The sequence below is a fragment of the Amorphotheca resinae genome (genome assembly GCF_003019875.1).
Source record: "Amorphotheca resinae ATCC 22711 unplaced genomic scaffold M430scaffold_12, whole genome shotgun sequence".
NCBI classification, from domain to species: Eukaryota; Fungi; Ascomycota; class Leotiomycetes; order Helotiales; family Amorphothecaceae; genus Amorphotheca; species Amorphotheca resinae.
Genome location: NW_020194482.1, coordinates 1257175 through 1280944, shown reverse-complemented (window position 1 = coordinate 1280944; position 23770 = coordinate 1257175). Strand labels below are relative to the sequence as shown.

Sequence of the window (23770 nt, the reverse complement as noted above, 5' to 3'; positions counted from 1 at the left end):
ATAACTTTGACAAATTGACCTTTGATATCCTTGACCTACGTTATATAAAAGTAAAAGTAACCGTATAGCTGCCGTCTTACAACTGTACCTTACCTAAGCATCATGCCTGAGGCCCTGATACTTTAGGTACTACCACGGAAGAACTCTGTCCCGCGTGCCTTACCGAAATGACCTAACCGGATAGGGTACATTAACCGTATGCGGTATAGCTCCAATTGGGGAGGCCCGGCTGTACCTTCCTCAATGGGACATCGGCGATCCTTGGAGCTCCCCCTCCGACAGCCATTCTTATCACACATTCGCGAATCACCACACTCAGCACGCCGGCCGTGAGGGACGGTAGGCTGGACGAGACAATAAATAAGTACGAGGTCTTCTCCTTCTTCTTCTTCTTCTTCTTCCTCTTTTTCCTCTTTACTTAAACTTGGAACTATCCCCCCACAGTTCCAAACTTCCATTGCTATCTATTTGTCTGTTCATACCTACCTACCTACATCTTCTATATACCCCTCCCCCTCACGAGCATGTCCGCAGGCCAATCGAGAACAGGAACAGGACCTGGTGGGTTACCCGTTCCACATCCCCTCGAGCAGCTCTCCGTCGCCGAGTCCGATGTGGCTCGTCAGGTTATCCTGGATGCTCGCGGTGCCGGTGTTGCCCTGGCCTTTCGATCGATAGCTCTCCAAGAGCCGGCAAAGAGCGAGCTTTGTGCCTTTCTCGAGCTCGAACATGCTGGCAAGCTCACGGCACAGACACCTCGCCCCGCGCGATTAGCAAAAGTATCATACGATATCGTGCGGGGTGATAGGACTCATGAATATACCGAGTCTTTGGTGGATGTCGTTTCAAGAAAGGAGGTTCAACAACGCGTGGTTGACAAGGCTCATCAACCCGCCTTGACGACGTAAGTCAAGTCCTAGTTGGTTCAGTATCGATTTGCCATACTTACTGGGATGGTAACTGCAGTACCGAATTCGCTGAATTCACGGAAGCTTGCTTTGCGTCGCCACTTTACAAAGAGGCCATCGCCGAGTTTGATCTCCCCGAAGGATTCGTTGTCACTATTGATCCGTGGCCTTATGGTGGGGATGATGAGGTTACGCCTCGGTACACACAAGGTCTCTGCTTCGCACGAGATACCCGCTCGGGAAACGAGGATTCAAACCACTATGGCTACCCACTTCCTATCATCCCAGTCCTGGATACATACAGTAAGGAGATTGTGCGGGTTGATAAACTGGCCACAGGCGGGACCGAGGATGGGTTAACGTACGGGACACATACGAAGAAGGTCCTCGAGCACTGCGCTCCTTCTGAGTATGTACCCGAGCTTCTTTCTCAGCCACTGCGCACCGATATCAAACCATTGAATGTCATACAACCGGAAGGGCCATCCTTTCAGGTCAGCGACAATTTGATCGAGTGGCAAAAATGGAGATTCCGGCTGGGCTTCAATCCTCGCGAGGGCGCCACACTTCATGACATTCGATATGATGGGCGGAGTGTCCTGTATAGACTGAGTCTGAGTGAGATGACAGTGCCATATGGCGATCCAAGACCCCCATTTCATCGCAAGCAAGCCTTTGATTTCGGTGATGCTGGTGCAGGGCGTGCAGCCAATAACCTGTCCCTTGGTTGTGATTGTCTTGGGGTGATCAAATACTTCGATGCCGTATTGACGGAGTCTGATGGAACGGCCAGCGTTAGCAGAAACGTCGTTTGTTTACATGAACAGGATAATGGGATCGGCTGGAAGCACACGAATTTCAGGACCCAGAGAGCGGTTGTAAGCCGCTCTCGCGAGCTTGTGGTTCAATTTATCATTACACTTGCTAATTATGAGTACCTCTTTGCGTACAAATTTGACCAGGCTGGGGGGATTACCATCGAGACGCGAGCTACAGGAATTGTCAGTGTGGTCAACATTGACCCCGGGAAAACGAGCCCTTGGGGCAATGTTGTGTCTGGGGGTGCTTTGGCTCAAAACCACCAGCACTTATTCTGTATCCGGATCGATCCTGCGATTGATGGACACGCCAACACAATTTTTAAAGAGGAGTCGCTCCCAATGCCTATATCTAAAGAGCTTAATCCATACGGCAATGGATACGAGGTAATTCGATATTTCAGTTGTCACCAAACACTGAGCAGAGCCTGACTGACTGGTGCTTCTATCAATAGGTCAGGCGGACACCTGTTCGGAAATCACAATTCTTCGATGCTTCACCGATGACAAACCTTACAGTGAAAATGACAAATCCGTCCAAGTTGAATCCTATTTCTGGCCGACCTGTTTCCTATAAGTTTATCCCTGCTGCGTCACAGCTCCTCCTAGCACACCCGGACAGTGTAGTGGCTAAAAGAGCTCAATTTGCACAGCATCATGTATGGGTTACAAAGTATAAAGAGGGCGAGCTATGGGCAGGCGGAGAATTCACCAATCAAAGCAAGAAGGAAGTGGATGGTGTAGCAGACGCGGTGGCGAGAAATGATGATGTTGAGAACGAGGACGTTGTTGTTTGGCACACGTTTGGCCTCACTGTGAGTAGACAATACCCAGGAAATGGTAGGCAGAGAGGCTGACACCAAGATTCTAAGCACAACCCAAGAGTTGAGGACTGGCCCGTCATGTAAGATCCCATTCCACTGATCACTTTCCTTGGAACATATATACTTATGGAGTCTATAGGCCTGTTGAGATACATCAGATCCACCTCCGCCCAGCAGATTTCTTTACTGCCAATCCCGCCATTGACGTTCCCGGCACAAAGAATCATACTTCTGTCCTGGCACCGGGATCACAATCATGTTGTGGAAGCGGTGATGTCCAACGATCTCCTGCATCTCATATGCAAGGGACTGGTCCAGATTTGGACCCGAAGAGCAAGTTGTGAGCTCTGCTACCACTAGCGTTGAAAATAGAAGCAAATGATGAATATGACTTGGAATGATATTACTTAGAGGGCTGTCTTCTTGTTGCTAGATACCTTGGTCAATGCACATCCAATTGGTGGTACCTTCCAAGGCGCACTTCGAGACACAGTATATAGAGGTCAAAAATGCGAGCAGGGTTATCGAAGACAGCATCGCCCAGCTATTCCTGTTCATTTTTTCAGATACTTCGTCCGATCTACCATCTCATTAACGCCAAGTGCTCTTACCGAATTCTCTGCATTTTTCTTACTCGGCCACTCTCTGTCAGTATAACCAGTAGAACATCGATCAGAGAAACGCTTTTAGATTAAATACCTATACTATTAGGAACTACCTCGTATGGGCAAGTAAATATGTACCTAGTTTTTTGGTTCAGATTTGGGCTTGGAGTTCGAGGATTTTAAATCGTATTCAATTTTATTTTATTATTTTATCTTACACTACCCCTCTTCCTCCTCCTCATCACTAACCTCCTCTCCGGCCTCTATAGCTTTCTGCCGTCTCTTAGCAGCCCTCTCCCTCTTCCTATCCAGCAGCTTCTTCAAGTTCTTCGCCACATTAAACACGCCTCCCGTACCCGCTCCACACGCCGCACAACTAGGATCTTTCCTGTATCTCTTCAAGGCGCAATCCAGACAGAAGTAATGCCCGCACTTGGTGACGATCGGATCCTTATATTTCTCCCTGCAGATAATGCACGCAAAGGGAATACCTTCGAGCATCGCTTCCTCATCACCTGAGTCGTCTTCTTCTCCTTCCCCGCCCCCAGTTTTACGATTCGCACTCGCTACCGTCGTGCCGCCCGTCACTTTCTTTCCCTTCGTAACGTTCTCCCACTCGCGATCAAGCTGCCAGCCCTGCTTATAGTCCTCGCGCGCATGAAGAAATTTGCAATTGTCTCCAAAGCCGCAGAATCCCGTCTGTTTGTAGTCCTTGCACACGTCCGGCGCGAAGTCCGTCACTGTGATGGTGCGGATGTTGGTCGGTGCCTTGACCGGGCCGACTACGCGCGTCGGCGCGTCGGGGTTCTTCTGGATGAAGTTTGTGGTGTTTGCGAGGCCCTTGTATGTCCCATCGGGAGCGGGAGCGCTGCGCGTTGTCCCGAGAAGGTTCTTGTGGGAGAGGGCATCGTCGGCGTGCTCGTCGTACCAGTTACTGTGCTTGGTGGCGTCATTGACGCTCTTGATGGTGGTGTTGTGGGCGGCTTCGTATTTGGTCGCGAACAGGTCAGCGCTGGAGGAAGAGGCCGCGGTCGATTTGGTCGAGGCTGTGATGACGCCGCTGGTGTTCTTCTTGCGCCGTTTGATGCGCTGCCCGGATTCGTCGGCGGAGGAGGAGAAGTCAGAGTCGCTGTCCGAGGCTGGGGGGGGAGTGGCGGCTCGTTTGCGGAAGTTGGATTTCCCTTTCGCAGAGCGCTTTTTGAAGACGGCGACAGGCTCTGTGGCTGTGGCTGGCTGTGGGGATTCTGTGGTATCTGTGGTATCCATGTTGGAAATGGAAGTGTGGAAGATGTGGAATTTAGGTTGATTGCGGGGGGGCGGAAGTCCGTGGAGAGGAGCGATCCAGATGTAAGGTACTCGAGGCTGACTTCACTCCGCATTAGGTAAGGCGGCTGTGCGGCTCAACCGCATTTGTAAGCCTGAGGCAGAAAGGCAGAGAATGCGGGCGAACCTCATATGAATACCTCAGGCACCTAAGGCACACAAGTTGCTCGTCGCTGCTCATGTCTCGCATCTCCAAACGCCCGGCAATCAATAGAGCCTGAGCAAAGGCCAATAATGCGAACTCCTCTGAATCGTGGCGCCCTTCATTGTCTGCATGCGCTACGTCAAGGAGAAGGATCCAGCCCAGTCAAGCTGACAGGTCCCAGACTTCGTGAATCGTGAGCCCCATCCACGCGTTCACGCTCCAATATCAAACGAATCTCGACCACACTCCACCACCTCCACCACGGCCACCAGTCCACCCGCCGTCCACGCCGTCCACTTCTCACTTCTCCCATAGGGCCAAGCAATTCCTGTGGCCTGAGGCCTGAATCCCACCCGAGTTTTAGACGACGCCCGCTTTACCGTTTTGGTTCGCATCTGGATCAACTGGATCTGCAGGACGCCGCACGACATTTATTCCTGAGCCACCTCCACCTTCTCACCACCCTCTCTTTATCCTCGTTCTCTTCCTCTCCTTGTCCTCCTGTCTTGTCCCTGCTTGCTGGTCCCTGGGACAGACCAGTCAAGGGTCGCACGCCCACTTCCTGTGCATCCTGTAATCATAACAAAGGCGATAACACGCTCCTCGGCAAAAAGAAACGCGCCCCTTCATCTGTATCAACAACTGAACCAGCCCAACCCAGGCTCACGACCGCGTTCCACAAACAAACGGGAACACTTGTACCACACGTACGGCAGTACAAAGTCATACTACGGCAGTCACCAGATATTCAAAGGTGGGCCGATTCTCGCGCAACCCTGCGCCCATAAGTGTCTTCCTGTAATCGGTTGAGGATCAGGAGCCAGGACATACGGAACAAGAAAGGAGAGAGGGGGAGAGAGCAGGACGAAGACGCAATTCCAGAGCGGATAGTTCTGTGAGATAGCAGTTGTTGGACGAGCAACTGCGTCTGCGGCGTCGGCCTACCAAGATGTCGACTTCGTTGGCGGCAGACCATCCATCCCTGGCCTCGCAGGCAGACCAGACGTCCGCTGAGAACGCTGATCAGGACCCGTTCCTGTCCTCATCGACGAGCTCTAGCCATCACCGGTTCTCTCATTTTGACAATCAATTATTCGCTCTCGGCCCTACGTCGTCTCCAGAACAAGCAAAGCGGGCTTTGGAAGCTCATCTCGCTGAGACAGAACGACGTATACAAGAAGCTTCGAGGCTCGGCACAACCCTTGTACAGCAACGCAAGGATCTTGCGGAACGCCTGAAAGACGTCGAGAAGCAACAGATCGAGGGCGAGATTCCTCCGGAACTACGACAGAAACTGGTGGAAATTGAAAAGGAGTACAATGAGGTTGGACGCGAGAGTGCTAGGGCTTTCCTACCCAAGCCTCGGGTCGCGAGCGGTGAGATGGGCGGATCGCCATTTACCGGTGATGCGAAGGTAATTTGGCGATCAGTGGTTTCTTATTTTTACTAACATGCTACAGTCTACTGCCAGCCCTTCCAAATTTGAGAGCCAGGCCACCAGCTCCCCATCTAAACTCAGCGTGCCTACGAGAAAACAGCGGAACCAGCCCTCGAGTCGTGTGCACGATATTGAGTTTGCCACAGAGATCAGCACTTCACTCCTGTCGCAAGTTCGACATCTTCAGGCCCTGCTAGCGGAGAAGGAAGAAGCATTGAAGACCGTCACCCACGAGAAATCAAGGCTTGAAATCGAAGCAGAGGGGTTCAATGAGCGGTTGAGGAGCTTGGATGAGAGTGAGCATAGGTACAAAGACGAGAACTGGAATCTGGAGACTCAAATCCACGAACTTCTGGCTGCAGCAAAGGAGGCGGCAGACAGGGAGAAGAAACTGACCCATAGTCTCCACATTGCGCAAGCCGAGAAGAGCTCCACCCAGAAAGAACTCGACGAGATCAAGTTGAACCATGCCAAACTCACCGAGGATCATACTGCAGCTCTCAAGCATTACGAGGTTGAGTTGGGAAGCGTGAAACGGAATATGAACATGGTCGAGAATGAACGGGTAACCTTACAACGCAAGATTGAGGATTTGACAGGCCAGAACCAGGAGCTAGCCAAGGCTGTCGCGCACCAACGCAACCGACTACTAGAAGACCGAACCCAAGCACGAGGCCTCAGTGATGATGATTTCGAGACCGCTGCGGATAATGCCACTCCTGAGCATTCGCCACCTCCTTCGCCAATCAAGAATACCCCGAGACACAACATGCTGGAATCTGAGACTCTGAGGAGTTCCTTGCAACACGCTCATCGAATGATCCAGAGTCTAAAGGGCAATATTCATCGTGAGAAAACGGAAAAACTAGAACTGAAGCGGATGCTTCAAGATGCAAGAGATGAATTAGAGCTTCGCCGAAGCGACAGTGGCTTGGTGCCTGGGAGTGCTAAGAGGAGCCGCAAGACGGATTCCAAGGAGTTCAAGAAACCCCTCAGACCAGGCCAACTTGGTGGGATCAGAAGCAGTAGAAGCGAAATCGTGATCGATGATGATACCAATTGGGAAGAAGATGACGGAGAAAGTAGCTCATCACCCTCTACATCAACCGCCAAGGCTCAAGGAGCTGTTGGAGCTGCTGCAGGTGGAGCTCCAGCCTCAGAAATCGCCGATTCCAGTGATAACTTTGACACCGCTAACGAGGGGACTGATGCCTTCGAAACGGCAAACGAACGTGGTACGGAGACTGAAGATTTCCAGACCGGCCACGAGGACATGAGCGACAACGACGAGCTTACTGAGACCGAGACTGGCGCTGGTGGCACTATCCGTAGGAAGACTGCGCCCCTTGGGTTGACCAAACGAGGAAATCGGAGATCGTTCCAGAGTACCGCATCAACGTCAGGTGATGAATTTAGCTACGAAGATGCGAAGACACCAACGGCTCAACCGCAGCGGCTCCGGCTCAGAGTTAGTCGTGGTGGCAACCGGCGATCAAGAGGACCAAGTGAGGAACCACAGTTCCACAGTAGCCCTCCAAGTTTCGCAAGTAGTAGTAATGGCGGGACACCTCAAGCTGGACAGAGCCTATTCGCAGAGCTTGGTGATCTGGAAGGTAGCGATGATGAGTCTATACAAGGGACCCCAAGTCGCCGCTCGTTCGTGTCACGATCCTCGGCTTCAACCTCGAGACCTGGTACTGCGAGGGGCATCCTCGCACCTCAGACTCCACCCCCGGTACCAAAATTGCCAAAATTACTAATGGTCGATACTGGGATGATGACTGAGCCGTGGGAACCCGCGCCAGCAACCCCTCAGAGTGCTGTACCCGTTGTCGCAGAAGTCGGCATTGCTGGTGTATCTATCGCCGAGGAGGCACGCTTAATGAGTAACAAGCACGCATCGACGGGCTCTCAAATCCGAGTGTCGATGTCTGACGCGGGCAGCCAATGGCAGGATGAACAGTTCAACAACTTTCTCAATGTCAATAGCCAAGGCACCAGACCCATGTCGACATCAACCTATACGTCAACATATACTGATAGGAGCTCGCAGTATGATCCTCTGGTGATGGATGAAAAGCTTGCCAAATTCCCCTTTCCACCAGACTCCAGAGCGCACACGCCGATGGCAGATCTTGCCGCTTTCGGGACTGCTGAACCTGCCGCATCTCCAGCGCCTCTAGCACCTCTATTATCCATGTCCAACATCGTGTCAGAGCATGTCGAACCAATAGAGCCTGAGCCTGAGTCGCCCGTCGTTGTTCCTGAGACCACTGAACAAGATGCACCGAGCATACCGGAAGAGGTTGCCCCAGTACTTGCACCACTGGCCTTCTCAACTATTCAATCGATCCACACCACGCCTATTTCACCTCGAAGCCCAAGAAGAGATGGCGTTATGATTCCGAGAGACGAATCTGATGAAGTGGACCTTGCAGAAGATGAGCCCCAAACCCCTCAGTCTTCCGTTTTTGGGTCTGTCTCTCCCAGGAGCAAGGGCAAACGCCCCGCAACCCCAGTCATTGCCGAAGACGACACACGGCAATCACTCAATGGCTCTCCAGCCCCGGAAACTCCAGAATCCCAGCGACCGTTCAAAGAGCTCTCTAGCAATACTAATGAGCGAGTTGTGAAAATGCCCCTCTTCGAAATGAGCGACGAAGGCGCGCAGACAACGCTAACCTCCGAGCAAATTGACGATCTGCTTCAGAGCAAGAGACGAGATACGATTCTCGCTGAAGACAGCCATAGGTTAGATGCCTGGTCGCCGCCGCGGGGTACAGCTATCATTCCCGCTGGTCTCAGAGTTCGCAAGTCACAAGAAAGCGTCGGCAGCGTTGGTCGTTCCAGAACTAAGATGGTTGATACCAGCTCCGCCAACGATACATCTCCTGTCAAAAGACCCTCTAGCTCTAGGAATGGGTCAGTATCAAGCGTGCATCCGCCATTACCCACTGATCACAAGCAAGTTATTGCAGCAGCAGCTCAACGCACTGGCTCCTCGAATGGCGGAGCAGGGTCTATGGGACCTCCCTTGTTACCGGCCTCTGCTGTAAGAGCCAACCCATCTTTCAGACCTAGGACGCCAAACTCTCAGCCCATCAATCTTGAGAGAGGTGGAACGACTCCGAGAGCTGTGCAATCTAGCCGTTCGGAGGCCCACTCACCGACTGGGACTGGAAGATCCCGACAGTCGTCTGTCTCGTCATTTGTATCCGAGCTCGACGCTCGCTTTAATATGCGGCCAGGCGCGATGCCAACTGGCATTCAGCCTGGCACAGACCCGCGAATGATAAATGCTATTACCCAGACGATGATTGGGGAATATCTCTGGAAATACACCCGTAAGGCTGGTCGGGGAACCATGTCAGAAAATCGACACCGTCGTTACTTCTGGGTTCATCCATACACCAGAACTTTGTATTGGAGTGACCATGATCCCTCACAAGCTGGTCGGTCAGAGCTGAAGGCAAAGAGTGTGCCCATTGAAGCCGTCCGAGTTGTAACAGATGACAACCCAATGCCTCCCGGTTTGCATCGCAAGAGCTTGGTTATCATGACCCCTGGCAGAGATGTCAAGTTTACTGCAACCACCGGTCAACGCCACGAGACGTGGTTCAATGCATTGTCCTACTTGCTTCTACGAACTGGAGATGAATCAGCCAGCGACACTGCAGAGGTTGTCCAGGGTCTCACCCGGGACGATGTTGACGAATTCAATCCTGGATTCGGCAACAGCAACAACAATAATACCCGTAGAGGCCCAACATCTTTATCTTCCTACAATAGCCGGACAACTCGCAATGAGTCCCCTGCTGGCCACAAATCAGCTCGAGCATCTGTACACCCTGGACAGGCCTCGACATCTTCCCGCCCAGCGGCAGGTACCCTTTCTCGGCTGAGTAATTACTGGAAGGGTGGCAATGGACAAATAGGCAGTTACTCTAGTCGGAAAGGCAGGCCAGGGGCTGCTGCAGCAGGGAGCATTTATGAAGCCAGCGAGGTGGACGACAGCGCCGAGGACTTGAGAAAGATTATCGAGAGGCAGGATCGGGAGTCCGACAGGCTCGAGGATGTCAGAGCATGTTGTGATGGTAGGCTTCGTCTCTTCCAGACTTAAATCTTTTCTAACCCTGGACAGGCAAACACCATGTTGGACACTTACACTCACATTCCACAAAGGGACGTCATTCCCATTCCCTGAGACCTGCTGCGTCGGGATCGCGGAATTCAACACAACCGAGGCAAGCAGGCCGCAATAGCATAATGAGGCGAACAGATTGAAATCTGTCTTAATACAGTGCCTTTCCGGCGTTTTCTTTACGAATTTTACGTCTTTCCTTGATTTTGAAGCACCGCAACCTACGGGAAGCTTTTATGACCAGACGGCCAACACATCGATCACGCATGATCTTTTCCTCTGTCTAAAATTTTCTTTACGTCTCTCTTTTGAGTAATGACCCGCACGGGCGTGGGGAAGGAGAAGAATGCATGTTGAGCATGAATGGCTGGCTGCACTATAATACCTTGTCTGTAAGAGTGTATTTGCGTTGGTGGAGTGAGTATCTTGGGGGAGATTCACGGGTGCTGTTGATGCAGCAGACCTGGTTCCAGATATCCAAACCTGCGGTTCTAGGATTTCCGCCTTTCATTTGGCGTGTATTATGGCTGTAGTGTACATGCTTATTATATGCGCGCGGAGAAATTGATGGTACCGTACCTACCTAGCCAAGCATAGACTGTAATGCAGCTGAGATTTCATTGTGGACTTCGATCGAGGATAGTAGACCATTTCTATGTACCTCAGCCTTGATTCCTCATGTGTTGATCTGGATGGATGAGAACAGGGGCTTATGCATGGCGTGAATAGCATCCTGACTCCTTCCTGGCCCTTATAGCCAAAGAAGCAGCGCGTAAGAAGAGTGAAAATAGGGGTCCGTAGATTGAAGATGCTTCTGATAATGATCAACGTCGTTACGGACGTACAGTATCAAGTCGGGTTTTGGAGGGGCCGGATAAACTTCGTCTCCGAGCCGAAGAGGCGGGAGCCATGCCCAAGACGGCTAGCCCATATCTGTCCTTCGACCTCGACTGCACAGCACAGATATCTACACAGAAACCCTTCTTTTCGAGACTTCAAATCCTCCTCGCGACTTCGCATGGGCCTATGATACCGGCTTTCCACACCTTCAAGCTCGTCCCAATGGCACCGACACCTAATCGTCAAGCAGCACCAATCTTACCCCCCTCCACGCCTGCGAACTCGCGTCCCCAGTCACAGCAAACCGTGAATAGCCAACAGCGCGACCACCAAAACTCCACGCCTACTTCGGAAAACAGAATGAACCCGCCGCCTATTCCACGCTCCCTCATGACGCCGGCACGCGAGATGCGCGAAAGCTCAGTTGCGTCGACCGCCACTGGAAGCGCGCGCAAACCGCGCCAGAATCTCGAGGAGCGCGATCACGTCCTGATGGTGAAGCATTGCTATGAACAGCGCCACAACTACAAGGAGGGCACCAAGGCGCAATTCTGGGCCGGCGTCAACGCCGCCTTCCAACAGGACACGGGGAAAGTGCTTGCGCAGATGAGCGCGACGGTCGCGAGATTGGTGGAGGCGAGGAGACGGCAGATAGCAGACTGGGAGAACGGGGTAATTCCACAGAAGCCGGGCGGGGAGCTGAACGATCACCTGGATCAGTGGATGGAGTTCTTGAGGACGGAGGATGGCGAGGCGGAGGCGGAGCGCATGAGACAGGTGGATGCGAGGAGGCGGGTGGAAGAAGCGAGGAAGGAGGCCAGGCGAGCTGCTCTCGCGGCGGAGACGCTGGTGAGCGCTCAGAATCCGGGCGCGAGGCCAGGGGCAGCACCGCAGGCGCCTGTCGCGGATATGGGACAGCAACCACCGCAGGAGGGCGGGGAACTGGTGCCGGCTAATGGGCAGGTTGACATGAACGGCTATAACCCGCGCAAACGGAAGCGTCAGAACGAACGCCAGCTGAACCGCGAGTTGCAAGCCCAGATCCAGCAGCAGCAAGAGGCCTCATGGGCGTATACACAACAGCACCCACCTGAGCCACCCCGGAGGGTAGTGGTCGAGGGCGCACTAACGAAAGAGGACTGGATGGAGATCATGGGCAGCGATGCGCGACTGCGGGCGCTCGAGAACAAGGTCGACAAGATCGAGCTCATCTGCTCTCAGAACAACAAGCTGCTGCTGCAACTGCTGCAGAACCAGAACAAGGATCGCAATGAGGAGGAGAGAGTGCCGGTTCATCTCGACGCAGAGTTTGAGAGGGATTACCTGTGAGCCTGAAACGTAGCGATATCCTCGAGTCTAGTACTGAAGATTGCTTGAGGTCGGGACGATATTCGAAGACACCGCTGCCCATCCCCTGAAAAACTGGTCGCTCTCAGCACCGACCAGTTCGAAAGTTTGACGACCCAAAAAAGAATCATTTCTCGGTTTTTTACGATTCACGAACGAAATTTCCCACCATCCCGCCCCTTGAGGCTGGCGCGGCACCGAACTTGCTTCCGTTTTTCTCCCTTACTTATGTATACCGACGCTACATATCAATCCGTTCTTCTCCGATCGATAATATCGCTGGTCATCAGTAGTAGAGTTCCATCTCTAATTACAGTGAGTTCCCGCCCCCGCCCCCTCTTAATAACCCCACCTAACTCAAAACCTCTAGGCAGTACCTACCAAAGCTGCTCCTCATCTTCCTTCTTCTTTCTTCTCCCAAGTCTTCTTTCTTGTCTTCCAATTCTTCGGTGTGTGGGGTAGGGAGGGGAGGTGCCATCAAACGTTCCGGAAAACACCACACCAGACGTATATCTCAGGACCTCAAGGCGTACGTTTTTTACAGGGAAATTAAGGGAAAAGGGGATCTATCTTTTCACGGCTGGGTTGATCAGTGTATCATATTTGTGTTTGGTGCGCAGCTTGCTTGCTTGCTCTTGTTTCTTGTTTCTTTGTTTGCATCTCTCCTTTTCTTCTAAATACCCATGCATACCTTTTTTTTTTTGCCCCCTCTTCCTTATTGTTTTTGAGAGAGAGAGAGGTTCTACGTTCTACGTTCTATAACAAACAAACAGACAAACAGACAAAATCACGACAGGCTTTTTAGCTTCTTTCTTGCCCTCATGAGAAGACTACTCTGCCTTCCTAACCCCCCCCCCTCCCTTCCTTCCCTTTGCTAGGTATTCTTATAGATATCCATCTGATCGGTAAGATAAGGTAAGGTAAGGTGGGTAAGTATCGATTGATATACCCCTATTCCCAACCAACCCCAATAAGAAAATTCTCCATATCGTACCTAAATGCCCGCGTCACATATTCCAATCTACGTGGTAAATATAAAGATAAAATAAAAAAAAGGAACTTTTTATATGAAACTTCATCATCTCAAATCGATCGATCGATTGATATCTATATCTTATCGTCTGTCTTATCTTCGTCCATCAAGCCATACATAACTCTCTGAGGATCATCCATCCATCCATCCATCCATCCATGATCCATCCATCCATACCTTCCTTCCTTCCTTCCTTTATTCATTCATGAGATAGGTATAATATCATACCTACTTACTAGTACTACATTGCACTGCACTGTATTCATTCTCCCCTAGCACCTCTCTCCCCCTCCTTTATCACACCGTATCATATCAAAAACAAAACAAAACAAAATCTCAAACCCCGAAAGCCCTTCCTTCCTGCTTGCTTGCTTGCCCATTATTCTTGTATCTCGCTCGCTCGCTCGCTCGCTCGCTCGCTCGTGCAAAAGGAAGAAGAAGATGTGGTATATTAGAAAGGGCAATGCCGAGAGCAGACGTGCAGTCAGTCAAGTCTCAGCAGCTCTAAACGCCAGTCCGCTCGCTAGCGATTGTAGTGGTAGTCCTTTGTTTGTGAGATATATGTATGGAAGCTTGCTGGTTTTTGTACCTGTATTCATTACTGCCCTACTCCCCCCCTGACGATCAGCGAAGTTATCGATCCTTATATCCGCACCATTCACAACGCTACCCCGTCGTGAGACTTGGGTCATGAAGCCTGGCCGTCGGTGATGCCCAGACCCTCATGCTCCATATCCTCCTTGATACTGACACGAGGGCCGGGAGGGCTGGGGTTGGAGCCAATGCTGACCCTGTTCTTTTTCTTTGCGGCACCTTTGGATTTTCCTTCTTTGGGCTCGTTTTCCGGCTTGTCTTGCGAGTAGTCTTTCCACTTCCGCCAGCCGTCGAAGTCGATCAGGGCTTGCATGCAACCCCATTCCATTACCTTGCGCTCGAGCCAAACGAAGTTGACTGGCTGTGTAGGGTGTCAGTTCCGATTCTAAGAATGGTGTAGTAGATGGGGATAGGAAACGAGGGCGTACCTTGGTCAAGAAATCATTGCAGCCCGCAGCCAACGCTTCGTGACGATCGGATTGCAAACTTGATGCTGTAAGAGCGACGATGATAACGGGGCTTTTGAAGAGCACGGTATTGGGTAATTTATCATCGCCTTCTGGCTTAACCTCTTCGGTCGCGGACGGCGTTGTGGAAGCGGTGCTTGAAAATACACCGATCGAATTCAATCTCTCTAACCGGCGGATCTCTTTCGTAGCTTCTAACCCACTCATAATAGGGAGTTGGATGTCCATAAGGACCAAGTGAAAGCCGCCTGCTCGCCACTTCGTCACCGCTTCCCGTCCATTCATGGCGGTCTGCCAGCGTACCTTGAGTCTCTTCATGAATGCTTCTAGAAGTTTGAGGTTGATGATGTTATCTTCGACGATCAGGACGTTGATTGGAGGGACGGCGCCATTGAGCATTCCAGCCGGTAATGGAGGATGGTCCGAACTTTGCTTCTTGATCTTCTTGGGGCGGCTTTGAGGACGTGGAGATGATATTCGGGGTGGAGGAGCGGCTGCTTCTTGAATTTGGGAGATCTCATTCTGCTGTTGGGGAGGGGGTGTCGGGATAGGTGCCGTAGGAGGAGCGGCGTTGGCTACTGATTTTTCTGAAGCACTGGAGTGAGTTCTAGAATGCGTATGCCGAAGAGGATACACTTGCATACCGTTATGGGGAGGGGGCTGGCCCTGGCCATTCAGGACCGTCGGAGAGGGCGTGTGCTGACGGCCCAGCCGTGGACGCTCTCGATGATGGGATCTCCTCAGGCTTCCTGGCGATGGGAGGCTGGGGACGTGGCCTGTCGATAGGACAGACATGGAATGTGAGGCTATTGGCAGATGGTGATTGCTTGCATGTCCAGATTGCCCAGAGGAGGGCATGGAGCCGGGGAGATGTGGTGAAGGCATCGAGGGGATCGGCATTGGAGGGAAGTAATCCGAACCTGCCTCTGCAGGACGGCGATCCTCGTCCATGTAATATCTGGGGAGCGGTTGGGGAGAATGCTTGGGCGTCCGTTTCACCGGGACATCGATCACCAAAGCCTCGTCCACCGTCTGTCCCCCAGGGAAGTATGCATCGAGAGTGCGGCCTATGGGCTCTTCCGGTCCTAGAATCCTCTCCTGCCGGTTCTCCCTGGGAGCAACTCTCAGCGTAACGTCGGGGGCGTCAAAGTTTCGTCCCAACGTGTTGGCATACTTCTTCAGGATCATGTCCCGGACATCGTCCACCAAGTCGCCCTCGTGTATAGTGACCAAGGTCGCCGACGCCCCAGGGCGCTTGACCCACATCTTCCTGCTCACCATATCCGCGCTGATGGTCGACGCAGCGTTGTCCGCAAAGTAATCGAAACCGTCTTCCTTCATTCAGCTTGGTAGGTAGGTAAGGTGATACTAATCAGCTCTTCTTAAATCCTACATTCCAAAAGGTAAATAAAAATAAGAGTTCCCTCATCTTCACTAATGAATCAATCAATCATCATTACCTACTTACCTACCTGACCTTCCTAGTACCAATTATATTGTACGGTATGTGATAATGTGATGTGAGGCATTAATGAATGAATGGGATTATCAAAATATAAAAATCTCCCTAACCCTCTTTCCCCTTTCTGTATATATACCCAACTAGCTTAACTACCTTAGCTGTCTCTCTCTCCCTCTGTCTCTCTCTCCCCGTCCCTTTCTCCCCGTCTCTCTCTCCCAGTCTCTCTCTCCCAGTCTCTCTCTCCCAGTCTCTCTCTCCCAGTCTCTCTCTCCCAGTCTCTCTCTCCCAGTCTCTCTCTCCCAGTCTCTCTCTCCCTCTCTGACAACAAAAAAAAAGAAGAAGAGTGACCCTGCGCGCCGCTGTTTTAACGCAGCCAATACCTTAGGTAAGTAGGATTTAGGCTGTCACTGTCGCTGTCACTGACATTGTGCATGTGGCATTACTTGCACAATGTCATATACCATCTCCAGCAGATACGCCCAAGGTCCGCACTCTTTTCATCGCACTAGAGGCCGTCCTTACTGCAGTCTTTTGGGCTATGCCCCCCTCCAAGAAGGATTGTGGTCTCTCGCACATGTCACTGTCGCTGTCACTGTCGCTGTCACTGTCACTGTGACTGTCGCTGTCGCTGTCACTGTCACTGTGCGTCCCGCTGGCCTTTGCATTGGCTCGGATTATGGCCACAGAGACTGCACTCTTGGAGGGAGCACTTTTGGTGATGCCAGCCACACAATCTCGATGATTTTGAGTCTCGAGATGTTTTTCCAGAGCATGGGCGGATTGTAAAACCACATCGCAATCATCGCAGGAGAATTTCTTCTCCGATTTCCTTGCTGCTCTGACTCTGGACGCGGTGGAATTGACTCTGTCCCTATTTTTCTCCGACCAGGCTTGCTTCCGGGCAGAACATTTTGCCAGGTACCCCTCGGGGTCCTCTGCGGTCTTTCTGGCCCGGAAGCGACGAGATGCTTCCAGGGCGCGCTCCGCCGATCGTGCGGCACGAAGAGCGGCAATGACTTCGAGTTCCTCGTAGGGGTTAGGGCTGAGTACCACGACGCATTGCCGAGGGGTGGAGAAACATCCAGATTCCCTCGGATAGCTTCTTTCAAGGAGAGATGGGAGCACAGGGGGCTCCATTCCACTGCTTCCCGCGGCCACAGTATCAAGTCTCGGAGATACATAATCGGTAATTGCAGCAACTGCTGCGTGAAAAAGGATGGTGAACGCCGCCTCCAGGACCAGGAATCGAGCTCGTACACGAGGCACGAGACCTGGGACTGGAAGCGGCGTCCAGCACAGCAAGCCAACATGGGCGATTTCGAATCCTTTCTTGAAGCGGGACTCGACCAGGCGAGGGAGCTGAGTATTGTTCGCATTGTAGGATCTCATTCGGCTTCGTGCCCCGTGATCAACATTGATGCGAAACGGGCGTGATAAGTTCGGTATTGTTCAAAAAGAGAAATAGGTTTGATGCCTGCGTCCTTAAAGGACTGGAACGCAGTGTACACCCCGAAGCTTGAGAAGGTGGATGGCACGTTTCCCTTTGCTGTGTTAAGGAAAGGGCCTTTGTGCCGGCAGACCCAATGTAGAGGCAGGGTCGACATCCCTCTTTCTCCATAACGAGAGCATAAATTCCCCAGTATAGTCCCTCCGTGTCTCCCGGAAGGGACCGGAAGAATGCCATATTAGGTGGTGAGTCGGCTGCGAGCGCATCGTCCAGCCCCGGTGCCATTGTCAACGGCGAGGCGCCGGCAACGCTGTCATAGTCTGCCCTGGCTTGGAAGAGGATTTTAAATGTAGGGTTCATGTACCATGACGGTACATCTAGCATAACCAGACCATGCACTACATTGTCGATCTTGCTGGATGGTAGATCAAGGTCCATCGTCTCGTGCTGGGCCTCGCTCTCGCTGTCGCTGAAATCCATTGTGGTTCAGGTATGCTTTGAGGGTGGTTCAGGTATGCTTTGGGGGTGCTTCAGGGGTGCTTAAAATATGGTAACCAGCGTTGTGCGAGGAGAAATTATGACGCTGGCCATTTAGAGGGCCACAGAGGGCTGTCGAGGGTATTCGCGAAGGTAGAGGATCCACAAGGGCCACAGAAGGCTTACAGAGGGCTGCAGAGAGGATTCGTGAAGGCAGATGATCTGCAAGGGCTGTCGAGCTTCTCCATGACAATCGCGTAAACAGCCCAGTATAAACCCTCTGTATCTTCTAGAAGAAGTAGTCAAGAGCAGGAGGTTTATCTGCTGCGAGGGCATCGTTCAGCCCGGGTGCCATTGTCAGAGGCGAGGCGGCGGCCACGCTATCGTAATTGATCCTAGAGAGAGAGATCAGAATATCCTGGAACAGGGGGATTGAATGAATTCAATTATGCATCGTGATAGATACATAGCTTGGCTTTTAGCTCTTGATCTTTAGGAAAGGAGGGGGGAGGGGTGTTGAGACAAGAAAGGAAAGGAGAGGATGAAAATAAAGATGAAGATAATAGGAAGGTGAGATGAGAATTTGAATTGTACAGTAGAATACCTTGGCTATGGGTATAGATAGGTATAGGTAGACTGAGAAAGTTTAACATACCCTATGTGAGGTTTCAATTCCCTTGATCGTTTGTGTAAGTCTGTAGATTGATAGAAGCTATCAGACTGTGCTATATACCTTAAGGTACAGAATATAAGCGAGGTCACATGCTATGACACCCTACGCGCTGCTGTTTTATGATTGATTGATTGATTGATTCAAAGGCCTAACGCGCCGCTGTTTTAATACAGCTAATAGGTAAGTAGTATTTAGGGTGTTACTGTCGCAGCTGTTTGCTAAACAATCGCTCGGAAACCGCATACTTCCAGCGCGAACCAGTAAGAATGATGATGAGGAGTTCCAGATGTTTACCTTCAAGTCAACTCACAGGCGAAGAACGCTGCTCTTAAGAATTTCTTGAAGAAGAATGCTGTCACTGTCGCTATTCACTGTCACTATCGCTGTCGCTGTCGCTGTCATTGTCACTATCGCTATCACTATCACTGTCACTATCGCTATCACTATCACTGTCACTATCGCTGTCACTCTCACTATCGCTATTACTATCACTGTCGCTACCTGATCAACATCAATCCCAGACCTAATATATAAGCACGCATAACAGCCAGGCTTCTTCTCCATAACAATGGCGTAAACAGCCCAGTATAAACCCTCTATATCTTCTTCCGGTCCCTTCCAGAAGAGGAGGCTCATCGTTTAGCCCCGGTGAGGTATCCGAGATCCATGTAGCATAGCTATTCGCGTTCCACCTGGCTTGCCTTGCAACAGGAAAGATATGCGCCGCGTGAAGTCCTGCAAGTTCAACCATCTTGTATCCCGTAATGGCGCAGCCTTCGTCACGCTCTCTCAGAGAATCTCGAAAGTGTTTTTGCTGTACTATGTCAGATACCGGGTGCTATTGTGAGAGGCACGCTATCGTAATTGAACCTTGTTAGAGAGAGAGAGAGATCAGAATATCCTGGAACAGGGGAATGAATTTAATTATGTATCGTGATACAAACCTTGGCTTTTAGCTCTTGATTTTTTAGGAAGGGAAAGAGGGGTAGAGGGGTGTTGAGACGAGAAAGGAAAGGAGAGGATGAAAGATGAGAAGGAAGATAATAGGAAGATCGACCTTACCATTTACCCCCTTTTTTGCCCGCTCCCCCCCCCCCCCACCAAGCAGACAGCGCGCCTCACCCACTCAAATCACTCACTCACTCACCCATCAATTCAAGTTCACGCACTCTGATATACATACACACGGCAATTCAAAGGTGAAAAAAAAATCTCATATAAAGCTCGGTAGGTAGTTCCTGAGCTGGGTATAGTGCTAGCATGCTTGATCCCCCACACCAGATATCAAAACGCCATGTTTCCCCCGGTTGTGGCTGTTATGTCGCTATAGACAATCAATCAATCAACACCTTAGCAATTAAGCCACCGCCGTTTACGCCATCCATCCATCCGTCCGTCCGTCCGTCATCATCCATCCTGGTGTTGAGCTTCTTGAAGAAACCCGACATTTTGGACAAAGAACGCCGTAAATCATCACGCCTCATCCCGCGTCATCTTCACCCCGCCTCATCCCGCCTCGCTCATGAACTTCCGCGCGTACCCCATCGAGAAACTCGGGTCCTGCTTCCACTCTACTCCCTTGCCTTGCTTCTCCGCGTAGTACGTCAGGGTCGCGATGCCGAATCCCACCGCCTCGCCGACCGAGCTCCATGGGCCGAGGGTGCCATTCACTCCAAGATCTAGGATCAGACGTTCATCTCGCTTGCACTGAGCCCAGAGCTTATCTCTCTCCCTCAGGTTATTGACCATCTTCTCCCAATCGCGTCGATCCTTCGGCTGTTCCATGTTCGCCTTGTTCCACTGCTCACGGGATACGGCGCCCAGCTGCCCAAGCAAGGCGTGCAGTTCGGGATACTTGGGCGTTTTCTTCCCAATGAAATTCCAGAGCATAAAGAACTCCTCCCAATTCTCCTGACGCGGGGCCTGGTTGCGGAACGTTGATGTCTTGTCTCGCGCGTGAAAGGCAAGCATATAACCCAACAGACCCTCGATGCCACTCATGACACCGCTCTTGCGCTCGCTCTCGGTAGCGTCTGGTTTCTTCAGCACGGCGTCCATCTTTCGCTTCAGCGTGGTACCGACGGCGAAGAATTTGTCGTTTTCCTGCGCGGCGCGCGTCAACTCCTGGCTGACAACTTGAGGAGTCAACCCGTTGATCCTCGATTTCTCGGCCGAAGCTGGGGTGCTGCTATTTCCGCCCTGAGGGGTTCGGGCATGACCATCGCTGGAATCAACCCTACGCATTGCGACGCTCTTCATGGCGTCCCCCTTCTTCGGCGTCGCCATCAGACCCTTCTCTTTGGATGCACTCGCACCAGCTTGAGCAGTAGGCTTGCTGGTCGGCGTAGAGGCTTTGGAAATATCGGTATTTTCGGCTCCTTTGGCACGCTTTGGTGCTGGTTCGTTGCGGCCAGACAAATCACTCGGTGGCCGCTTCTTGGCAGTTGAAGTAGCGGGAGCTTTGGTACTGCGGCTTGCGGCGATCGGAGTATCATCCTCTGAATCAGATCTTCCCTTGACAGGAGGTGCAGCGGATGCCGACCTTTCCCGAAGGCGCTCGGCTTCATGCTTCTTGATAGATTTCGAGGGCAAAGCGAGGATACGTCCAATGTCCTTTGCCAGCCGCTTTTTGTACCGAATCTTCACGACAAAGCTATCGACCTCCTTCTCCTCGACCTTCTTGCTAGACTCGCCATGACTCTTCTTTGGTGGATGGCCAACCTTCGGTCTCTGTGTCTTTTGAGCAACACCCAGGGCGCCAGGCTGACGAACCTTTTCATGGCGAGCTTCGACAGTGTTGAGACCACTAGAGCCTTTCTCTTTGAGCCGGAGAAGCTCTGCTTCGACGATGTCTGGGAGGTCGGGAGACAAGAGTTTAGGGAGGACGAAAGGAGGCAGGTCTTGCGAGAGCTTTGGTGTCGAATAAGGCGATGAGGTAGACGAAACCTTTTTCGGATGGGTAGGCTTAGTAGTGGTAGAATTAGGGGTCACTCCCTTCGACTTTTGGGAGGGGCTTTTGGGAGGCGTGCTCTTCTCGGATTCGGGCATCTTAAAACCTGTCGGACCTGTCTCTGGGGGAATAACCAAATCGTCCGGTAAAGGAGATAATATTTTGGGGAGATTCAAAGGCTTTTCTGGGGATATTGAAGCGCTGGTCTTGGTCCCATTTGGCTTCCTATCGGCAGAGGCATCCTTCTTGGGCGGTGGTGATGCCCGGGAAGGAGCCGCTGCTGGAGCCTTTCGGGCGGTAGATGGTTTTTGTTCGGAAGAAGCTTCTGACTTGCGAGGCACTGGAGGTGTTCTCGCGTCAGCATGCTCAATTTTGGCACGCTTCTCGGGATGAGACGCATCACTCGACGCGTGCGGTCTCTTCTGCTGTCTGGGCTCCGAGTTGTCTCGTCGCGGGGACTGGGGGCCGGGAGAAGGGGGGTATTTGGGAGGTTCCTTTGTTTGGGAATTTGGCCTCGAGGATGCTCGATCGCTGTTTGCGTCTTTAGGTTGCGACTCGCGCGTTGAGTGACCGTTTACTGTAGCACGGTTCTTTTCTACACCTCTTGCCTCGGGATGTGTTGTTTGGGACGGCGCATGTCTGTATATAACATATTAACACTGCTGCGATGTGAAATGGGATTGTGTAGCCTACCTCTCCTCCTGGACAGGAGCCTTATGCCCAACGGGACCCGATGCGCCCGTCCCGTCCTGCCTGTGATAACCCTCAGAAGAAGGTATTCGACCCATAGGAGTATCATTCGAGGTCGCACTTGCACTTCTTGCATGCCCTGCTTTGAGATCAGTGGTATCGGATCTGTGCTTCGACTCGGACATCGCAGTGGAGGGTTTCGGAAGAGGTTTGAGCCCGGTCGTCTTCAGATTCTTATAATCCGCAATGGACATTTTCACGGAAGGCTTTTTGGCTTCTCTCTGAGGATTTGGAGTAGATGTGTTGCTTTGCGCCCCGCTGCTGAGAGGAGGACTGAGACTTTCTTGCCAATTGCCCATAGTATGTCCCACCCCACGGTCGCCATTAGAGATTAGGGTCATGTATTGGAGTGCCATGACTTCCTTCTGATCGAAGGGGGTATTTTGGTTTTCATAGATGAAGGTCGGTTGGTATGGTGTCTTGGTAGGGACGGAGAAGAGGTGGGGTATCTGCTGAAAGATGAGCAGGGAAGAAGACAGCGAATTGGGAGCAGGGAGCTTACGCTGGGCAGGATTCTCTGCGAGAGAAAGCTGATCTGCTTATCTGCACCTCCCATACCCGCCGCAGATGCCATGGCACCTGACTGGGGCTGCTTGAGCTCCATGGGGGAGAGGTAGTGTTTGTGGGATGTTGGGCTGTGGATCGAGAAGGGAATATTGACCGCTGGAAAAGAGTCGAGAGAAGTTGTAGATGGTAGAGAGAGAAGGAAATGATTCGTACATCTGGAAATCGGTGTAGGAGGGTCCGCGGAGGCCGAAGAGTGAGATGGCGACAAGAAATCGAGGAGAAGTTGTGCGGGTTGTATTGTATGGTGTTGTACGGTGTTGTATGGTATCGAATGGAATGGTATGTAGAGATTGTGATTGTATGGACGATTGTGATGGAAAATGCCCTGATCAAGGGCTATTCATTGTCGCCAGGCCCTCCTCGGCATCAACACGTCAGCGCGAAGTCATAGAAGTGATGCGCGACGTGGATTGTCGAAGGCGGTGGCATCCAAAAGGCGTCTGCGGTGGAGCTGGAGCTGGAACTGGGGTTTTGGTGGTTCGTGACGGAGACGGAGACGGAGACGGAGACGGATGGGCCGTTTGGCGGAGGATGTGTGGCTGGGATCTGGGCAACGAGGCTAGAGTTGGGCGTCAAGGGCGCTTATTTTTGACGCTCTTCTTATTCTCTCTTTGATTTTCTTCTTCTTTTCTTATCTACTTCTCTTCTTCTTCTCTCCTCCTTCTCTCCTCTTGAATCTATCTATCAAAATTACATTAATCCATAAGGTAATCACAAGAGCATTACAGACATACGCGTCTCTTTCAGCTTCCCAAGGCCAGAGACAGAGACAGCGAACGGACTGGGCAACAAAGAAGACATCTGAGATTCCCCTTGAAACTCCCCTACAAAGGTATAACAGCAAAATGTATTCACGTAAGAATCCCCTTGGCCTGACCGGCGGCATCCGCTTCCCCCGCAACGCAACCGATGGAAACAAGTGGGACCTCCATCTGACATGATTCACGTGATATCAAAACTC

General features: G+C 51.7%; 10 protein-coding genes across 10 annotated transcripts; 4 read left to right on the top strand and 6 right to left on the bottom strand.

Moving 5' to 3' along the window:
• Positions 1 to 524: 524 nt before the first annotated feature.
• M430DRAFT_22686 (hypothetical protein) lies at positions 525 to 2894 on the top strand (the record flags this gene model as incomplete). The annotated part of the gene is made up of 5 exons (XM_024864745.1): positions 525 to 904; positions 967 to 2113; positions 2182 to 2541; positions 2599 to 2630; positions 2690 to 2894. The coding sequence occupies 5 exons, from the start codon at positions 525 to 527 to the stop codon at positions 2892 to 2894; spliced, it is 2124 nt and encodes a 707-aa protein (XP_024717626.1).
• A 480-nt stretch (positions 2895 to 3374) lies between these two features.
• On the bottom strand, positions 3375 to 4479 carry M430DRAFT_147114 (hypothetical protein; the record flags this gene model as incomplete). Its single annotated transcript, XM_024863047.1, has 1 exon — positions 3375 to 4479. Exon 1 carries the CDS (start codon positions 4419 to 4421, stop codon positions 3375 to 3377), a length of 1047 nt encoding a protein of 348 aa, XP_024717625.1. The 5' UTR covers positions 4422 to 4479.
• A 1093-nt stretch (positions 4480 to 5572) lies between these two features.
• On the top strand, positions 5573 to 10345 carry M430DRAFT_109189 (hypothetical protein; the record flags this gene model as incomplete). The annotated part of the gene is made up of 3 exons (XM_024861263.1): positions 5573 to 6037; positions 6084 to 10155; positions 10203 to 10345. The coding sequence occupies 3 exons, from the start codon at positions 5573 to 5575 to the stop codon at positions 10343 to 10345; spliced, it is 4680 nt and encodes a 1559-aa protein (XP_024717624.1).
• A 919-nt stretch (positions 10346 to 11264) lies between these two features.
• On the top strand, positions 11265 to 12371 carry M430DRAFT_109519 (hypothetical protein; the record flags this gene model as incomplete). Its single annotated transcript, XM_024861283.1, has 1 exon — positions 11265 to 12371. One exon carries the CDS (start codon positions 11265 to 11267, stop codon positions 12369 to 12371), a length of 1107 nt encoding a protein of 368 aa, XP_024717623.1.
• Positions 12372 to 13466: 1095 nt separating this feature from the next.
• Positions 13467 to 14091, top strand: M430DRAFT_37313 (hypothetical protein). The gene has a single exon (XM_024867100.1). It carries the CDS (start codon positions 13864 to 13866, stop codon positions 14041 to 14043), a length of 180 nt encoding a protein of 59 aa, XP_024717622.1. The 5' UTR covers positions 13467 to 13863; the 3' UTR covers positions 14044 to 14091.
• Positions 14084 to 15723, bottom strand: M430DRAFT_128415 (hypothetical protein). The gene is made up of 3 exons (XM_024862064.1): positions 15128 to 15723; positions 14445 to 15070; positions 14084 to 14377 (listed from the first exon to the last, which is right to left on the bottom strand). Exons 1-3 carry the CDS (start codon positions 15669 to 15671, stop codon positions 14111 to 14113), a joined length of 1437 nt encoding a protein of 478 aa, XP_024717621.1. The 5' UTR covers positions 15672 to 15723; the 3' UTR covers positions 14084 to 14110.
• A 675-nt stretch (positions 15724 to 16398) lies between these two features.
• On the bottom strand, positions 16399 to 17872 carry M430DRAFT_22681 (hypothetical protein; the record flags this gene model as incomplete). The annotated part of the gene is made up of 2 exons (XM_024864743.1): positions 16399 to 17304; positions 17372 to 17872. 2 exons carry the CDS (start codon positions 17870 to 17872, stop codon positions 16399 to 16401), a joined length of 1407 nt encoding a protein of 468 aa, XP_024717620.1.
• An 87-nt stretch (positions 17873 to 17959) lies between these two features.
• Positions 17960 to 18602, bottom strand: M430DRAFT_185478 (hypothetical protein). Its single transcript, XM_024863895.1, has 2 exons — positions 18525 to 18602; positions 17960 to 18264 (listed from the first exon to the last, which is right to left on the bottom strand). The coding sequence occupies exon 2, from the start codon at positions 18203 to 18205 to the stop codon at positions 17984 to 17986; it is 222 nt and encodes a 73-aa protein (XP_024717619.1). The 5' UTR covers positions 18206 to 18264; positions 18525 to 18602; the 3' UTR covers positions 17960 to 17983.
• A 407-nt stretch (positions 18603 to 19009) lies between these two features.
• Positions 19010 to 19356, bottom strand: M430DRAFT_185474 (hypothetical protein). The gene has a single exon (XM_024863894.1). The coding sequence runs from the start codon at positions 19291 to 19293 to the stop codon at positions 19066 to 19068; it is 228 nt and encodes a 75-aa protein (XP_024717618.1). The 5' UTR covers positions 19294 to 19356; the 3' UTR covers positions 19010 to 19065.
• Positions 19357 to 19819: 463 nt separating this feature from the next.
• On the bottom strand, positions 19820 to 23283 carry M430DRAFT_61644 (hypothetical protein). The gene is made up of 3 exons (XM_024868938.1): positions 22745 to 23283; positions 22186 to 22691; positions 19820 to 22131 (listed from the first exon to the last, which is right to left on the bottom strand). Exons 1-3 carry the CDS (start codon positions 22844 to 22846, stop codon positions 20049 to 20051), a joined length of 2691 nt encoding a protein of 896 aa, XP_024717617.1. The 5' UTR covers positions 22847 to 23283; the 3' UTR covers positions 19820 to 20048.
• Between the last annotated feature and the right edge of the window lie 487 nt (positions 23284 to 23770).